General features: G+C 47.6%; 1 protein-coding gene across 2 annotated transcripts in view; it reads right to left on the bottom strand.

Annotated features, from left to right (window-relative positions):
• Window positions 1-6,341, bottom strand: part of Luc7l (LUC7 like) — a 27,186-nt gene continuing 20,845 nt past the window's right edge. The window contains exons 8-11 of one of the 2 annotated variants that reach the window (XM_019207003.2): window positions 4,260-4,348; window positions 1,925-1,954; window positions 1,382-1,555; window positions 1-776 (exon numbers count right to left, since the gene is read on the bottom strand). In XM_019207003.2, coding sequence (XP_019062548.1) covers window positions 635-776; window positions 1,382-1,555; window positions 1,925-1,954; window positions 4,260-4,348 — 435 coding nt within the window. In that variant the 3' untranslated portion in view covers window positions 1-634. The remainder of the gene's footprint in view (window positions 777-1,381; window positions 1,556-1,924; window positions 1,955-4,259; window positions 4,349-6,341) is intronic. The other variant, XM_010620625.3, reaches the window with a different exon arrangement.

Below are 6,341 nucleotides of genomic sequence, written 5' to 3'. Positions count from 1 at the left end.
TCTGAGGACCTATTAGCTGTTGGGTCGGGAGCTTCCACTGGTCTTTTCTCCCCACCAAGTAATTTCAAAGGGGAACTGCAGTGCAGCTGGTCTGAGCTAGAATCTGACCAGACAGCTCTTCGTAAAGACCAGGGTAGGAACGTGGCACTCTCCCTGCTCCCTAAGGAAGGCTGCTCTCTAATTTGCACCGAGGGGCAGAGATGAAGTAGCTGGGATATGGGATGGGCCAGGTGGGCCCATGTACTTGGCTCAATCAAAGTTGTGTATGGGGAGGGCTGTTGCCTATGTCAGATGCCAGAAGTCAAAATGGCCAGAAAGTTCAGTAGGTTTTCTGAGGTGTTGGAAGCACCAGTCCTTGTCTCCACTGGCAAAGTCCTGGCAAAGCGCCACGGAGCAGAGGACAGCAGAGACCCCACTTCTGCTGTCAGAAGGCAGTCTGCCAGGTTTATTTATTCCTATGCAATAGAACCCCAGAACATATAGGAGCAACTCTGCATGACTCTAGAAACTCACAGCTAGCTCCAAACAACAGAAATTTAAACTACAAAAGATGAGTTGTATTCAGCAAATATAAAGGGTGATTTTAGGCTATGATGAACATCTCTCAGACTATTTACAGTGCCAGGACAGGGGCTCAGATCTCGCCGGCTTCCTTCTCCTCTGACTTCCGCAAAGCAGCCTTCCCGTTGGAGCTCTCCAGCCTCCAGTCAGTGGACCCTCGATCGCTGCGCCCATACTCCCAGGACTCCTCTCTCGACATGCGCTCTCTGGAGAACCTGGGAAAGGGGAACCAGAGGCTCAGTGGAGACGTCCATGCTGGCTAGCTGCTCAAGAACCAACAATGTGAACCCTCAACGCCGGACCAGGGCACCCCCACACACACCCCCAGGTGGCCTGCAATCTCATTCTCAACCCGCTGCACAGGGAATTTTCAGGAAGCCATTAAAAAGTAATGTTTGCAAAGACTTTTAATAAGAAAACTTGCACTATAACATAAACAGAACAAAGGAGAATACAACAAAATTGTACACAGAGCATGTGATCCACTGTGTAAAAATACAAGGCAAAAAAGCCCAAAGAGCCCTGGTTAGGACATACACATTGGCTGCTCTGTGCGTGGACTGCACCTAAGCCCCTATAGCACCACCTAGAGGCCCTTGAGAGACCCTTCACAGCCTTCTCCAGTTCCAAGCCAAGTCATGCTCACCACACCACAACACCCCAACATTGTCAAGGATGACAGGCTGTGCTCCCTCTCAAAGCCCAGCTCTGGCCCTAGCAGATGCAGCCAAAGGGCCGGGCTGACAGACCCCCAGCAGACCCTGGGAACAAAAAGGAGTTCATTCCTGGCTGCAGCTACCGAAGGAGTCAGAGTAGTTACTTGTATTTCACATTCCGGTCCCTGGAAGGCCGGCGGTGTCCCCGGCTATGGCTCCGGGAACGGCTGCGGTGGCGCCGGTGTCTATCTCTGTCTCGAGAACGGGAACGGGAAGATTTCCGTCGCTCTCGGGAGTTGGATCTTGATCGCCTTCGACGGCGATCCCGGGAGCGTGACCTGGAAAAACCGGAAGGCTGTAGGCAGAAACTACAGGAGCCAGACGCAAAGAAAGGCATACCCCAAATGCTCACAGTCAGCACGCTCCCATTTCCTCCCACAAATTTACAGGTTAGGCTTAAATTATTCTACGAGTTAACGTGATGGCCAGTCTCTTCCCATGAATGATGCCTACCAAAGCCTGGCCCTTAGCATTCCTGGCTGACCTGCAGGCCAACCACCTAACAGTGAGGGGTCCTTCCCTATGCTAAGCTTCAAATAATGTCTGGGTTCTGTGCCCTTGACTAACAGATAAGGTTGTACAGCTATTGAGAAACATGCTTGTGGAAAAGCTCTGGACTGAGAACTCTAATGGATCTGGAAACCTACCTCCTGCGATCTCTGGTTCTTGATCCAGACCTGAAAAGGACAAAGACCTGTTATTTTCTGGCTGCCTGACCGTTCTTGGTCTGCAGCAGGAAATGCCACACCTTCTGCAATGCTATACACCTGTTCTGTGGCTCACTCAGTAACACGTCAGTAGCACCTGAAGGATGCAGCAGTGCAAGCTGATGGGAACTGGACCGATCTATCTGCACATGTTGAGGGGGAGCTGCGTCACAACCAAGCCAACGTCGGACTACCACATCTTTGGGGTGGACTATAATGGTTTATAGCTAGATGTCTCCCTAAAGCCTCATGCTCTCCTAAGTGGGGCTTTGGGGAAGTGACTGGACAATGGGTTACAACACTTATTAGTGCATTAGATCACAGATGAGTTTATAGGTAAATGTGTTGGGAGGTAAAGTCTGGTTTGAGGAGGTGGGTCATGGGGAAGGGGGGACTACACAAGTGTATCTCCCTCTTCCCGCTCTTGGGCCTTCTCTCTGCTTCCTGCCACCATACTATGAGCTCTTCTTTTTCTGCCACTCTGCCTTAGAGCCAGCTGACTATAGACTGAAACCTCTACAAACTGTGAGGCAAAATAAACCTTTCCTCCTTAAGAGTTGTGGGTAAGGGGCTGGGGCTCAGTGGTTCTGCCACCTGCCTCGCAAGCACAAGGACCTGAGTTTGATCCCCAGTACCCCCCGCCAAAAAAGTTGTGGGTATCAGGTACTGTGTCTCACTGATGAGGAAGTAACTAGTAACTTAAGACATGGCCACTAGGGCCAGGAATTTAGCTCAGTGGTTCCACCGCCTGTCTCACAAGTGCCAAGGTCCTGAGTTCAATCCCTGATACAAAAAAAAAAAGACATGGACACTAGCACAGAGGTGCAGTCACAGAACAGGGGCAGGACTGGGCGGAACTCCACATGCACCAAAGTTCCAGATACAGGCTTACTGACAGGAAGGAGTCAAATGGGCTCTTTCTGTTACACAATCAACAAGTGGAAATATGCATGTCACAAGGTCTCATGTGACACTTATTCTAGAAGCACGAGTATTACAGACAAGTGGTGCCAGATGCCCGCAAATGCCAGGGCTTAAACTTGACTGCACAGACAGGCCCAACCACAACAGTGACCACTACTTCTGCCTGAAAGGGACATCACGTCTTACTGAGCAAATTTTTAGATCATTTGAGCCTCTTCATAATCAGAGTATATTACAATTAAAATAAGAAAGGAAACAAAAAGTACAGCAAGTACTTGACCTTTCTGAATGATAAACTAAAGAATTCCTTCAGAAAAGCGGTTTTTGGGTTTGTTTGTTTGTTTTTTTTTTGAGACACAGTCTCACTATGTAGTTCATGCAGACCTTGAACTATGTAGCCCAGGCTAGCCTCAAAATCGGCAATCCTCCTGCCTCAGCCTCATGAATGCTTGAATTACAGGCATGCACTACTACATCCATCCAGTAAATCAGTTTTTGGAGTTTTCAAGGCCAATGAGCCATGCCTTTTTCAGGGGAGTGGTTAATTCTGACTCTGACCTCTTCTTTGAATTCCAATGAAATGTAACATTTCTACCTGGGTTTCTCTCAAGCATCTTAAACTGAGATGAATTCTATCCCCACACTCCTGCTCTAACTTCCCCACCCAGTGTGCAGCAACTCTGGACCAAAAATAAAAAGGCTAGGTTCCTTCTTCCTTCATACATCTCACACAACTAAAGAGCAACTCCTGTCAGTTTTTCCCTACACCACAGACTCTTGCTCCTAACCAGGTTAAACCACCTTCTGTACTTGGCCCCTCTCAACCAGCTCAAAAGTCTTGCTGCTCCATCCCAACACAATGCACTCTCATCTCCAAAGGGCAGCAGTGTTTCCTGTCAGCAGATCCCACCGCTCCTCTGTCAGAATTGTGGCCCCATATCATACAGTAAACACCAGAGCCCTGCCTACTGTAATACTCAACCCAAAGCTCTCCCATGATGTATTTTCCTCACAGCATGTGTCACCCAGCACAAGAAGACAGCACACTGGGCTGCCAGAGAATCAGTTCATGGCTTCTCTACATGCTGAAGGCTCCATGCCCAGTGGAGCAGGTTCTGTGAGATGAAAGAGAACCCTCTCTTCAGCTTAGCCCTCTCCCTCCTTTAGGTGGAACACAGATCCTCAACTAGCCCTTCCCTCTCTAGACTGAATATGCCGCATGTTTTTACTTTTCTTTTAATGATCATGTCAGTCAATGCCAGACTATGACTACTCCAAGCAACACTTCAACCATGGAGCAAGGACCTCCTGAGGCCTGAGGGCCACTGGCCTGCGGTCCCTCCACGCTCACCTCCTAGTCAGCCGCTCTTCCCGCTCTCTCTCTTCTCTTCTCCTCAGGCGATCCTGATTTCTCTTCTCCTGCTTTTCAGCCACAGTTTTCTACATAAATGAAAAATGCGACAGTGAGAGAAAAGTAACAGAAGCTCTTAAGAGTAGGAATACATTGGGGCCGGGGATTTAGTTCAGTGGTACCACCACCTGCCTCACAAGCACAAAGACCCAAGTTCGATACCCGGTACCAAAAAAAGAATAGTAACACATCTATTTTACATCTTATAAATCCAGTGGCAAATTGCACATTCCAAGCGTGACAGTCCTTTATTTGTTTATGTACTTATTTTGGGGTACCAGGGCTTGAACTTGGGACCTTGTGCTTGTGAGGCATGTGACGGCACCAGTGCTTTATGTTTTTTTGTTTTTTTTTTCTTTTTTGTACCAGTGATCAAACTCAGGACCCTGCACTTGCAAGGCAGGCGGTGGAATCACTGAGCTAAATCCCTGGCCCTTCTTAATGTTTTTTGACATAGGGTCTCAATGTGTGTAGCTCAGGCTGCCCTTGCACTTGCAGTTATCCTCCTGCTTCAACCTCCCAAGTGCAGGGATTATAGGTACCTACTACCAAACCTGACGAGGTGCTAAGTTTCTAAGTCACAGGGTATTGGTCGTACCGTTTCAAACTAAGCCAGAAAATTTTTACCCAAAGGTATCTCAATAACCACCATGAGGAAAGAGAACTGACTTGTCTAACAAGCACATCCTGGCTATCATAGCTTTCCGAGACAGCCCATAGTTTCCCAGACACAGTGTGTACTTTTATCTTTGCTCTTACCCTTTTTCTATTTACTCGGCCCACGCTTCCTCCACATTACGTCTCTCTTTCACTCTTCACTTTTACTTTCTCGAATAAACTTTGCCACTGCTTTTTGAAGAAAAAACAAGCACATCCTGCTGCTGGGAAGGAGCTCCTGATGCCAAGAAGTGGCCCTTCCTCCCAAGCATATCCCACATGCCTTAATCCCTGCATTCGGGAGATTGAAAGGAAGGAAGATTGCCACAAATTTGAAATCAGCCTGGGCTATATACTGAATTCAAGCCCAACTTAAACTACAAAGTTAAGACCCTGTCTCCAAAGAAAGAAAAAAAGTGACCCATCCTCAGGTGCTGGGTTCCGTGCTGACTTGAGACTAACTGTTCTTCTAGGTGCCAGGCTCATGAGACCTCTGGACTTGGCTTCTAACACTCACTATCAGACCTGATTCATCAATCTTGATCATAAATTAACAGAAGATAAGAGGCTCTGAGAAACCACTGCTGTAACCCATCAAAAAAAAAAAAAAAAAATTGCAGATACCACTCTACATCTCTACCTCGCAAACCAACTCAAAGTGATGCCTTTCTAATCACTCTGCTAAGTGAAATGAAACCCTGAGAAGGGTCAGAGCCAGTGAGACAAAAGGTCACCAGTCTTCTCTGCCTAGAGAGCTGTATGGCCACGAAGATCTTCCATACCCAGCATGGATTATAGCCAGCTCCTTCCAGACGAGGGGGTACAGCAAAGACCAAGAGAAGTCTGATCTAGTACCTTTGACTATACCCATCCTTCACCACAGCAAGACACACAGGATGGACAGCTGTTAGGGTTCAATTTAAGGACAGAAGTGTCAGCGCCACATCTTTCACCCACATCCATTCCTGAAGCAGAGCTGATTGAGAACAGGCCTGTGGTCTGGCACCATCTCCTTTCCAATCCACCACTCTTAAAATACCATCCACCTCCTACCTCATCAGCAAAAGCTCACTTTTACCCACAAAGGTGTTAGCAACTGTGGGACTGTTTGACAAAGGGGCTTCTACTTAAGAGGCCTCTAAGAACCCTTGCCTCTCTCTCATCATTAAGAATTCCACTTCTAGGGCAGGGCATTTAGCTCAGTGGTTCCTTGCAAGCACAAGATCCCAAGTTCAATCGCTGGTACCCCTCACCCCCAAAAGAAATCCACTTCCAGCCAGGGATTTAGCTCAGTGGAACTGCCTTGCAAGCACAAGGTCCTGAGTTCAATCCCTGATACAAAAAAAAAAAAAAAAAAAAAAAAAA

This window comes from Fukomys damarensis, unplaced genomic scaffold (genome assembly GCF_012274545.1).
Source record: "Fukomys damarensis isolate Sample0158 unplaced genomic scaffold, DMR_v1.0_HiC HiC_scaffold_34, whole genome shotgun sequence".
NCBI lineage: Eukaryota > Metazoa > Chordata > Mammalia > Rodentia > Bathyergidae > Fukomys > Fukomys damarensis.
Note: the sequence above shows the minus strand (reverse complement) of the source record. Positions and strands in the feature narration are given on the sequence as shown.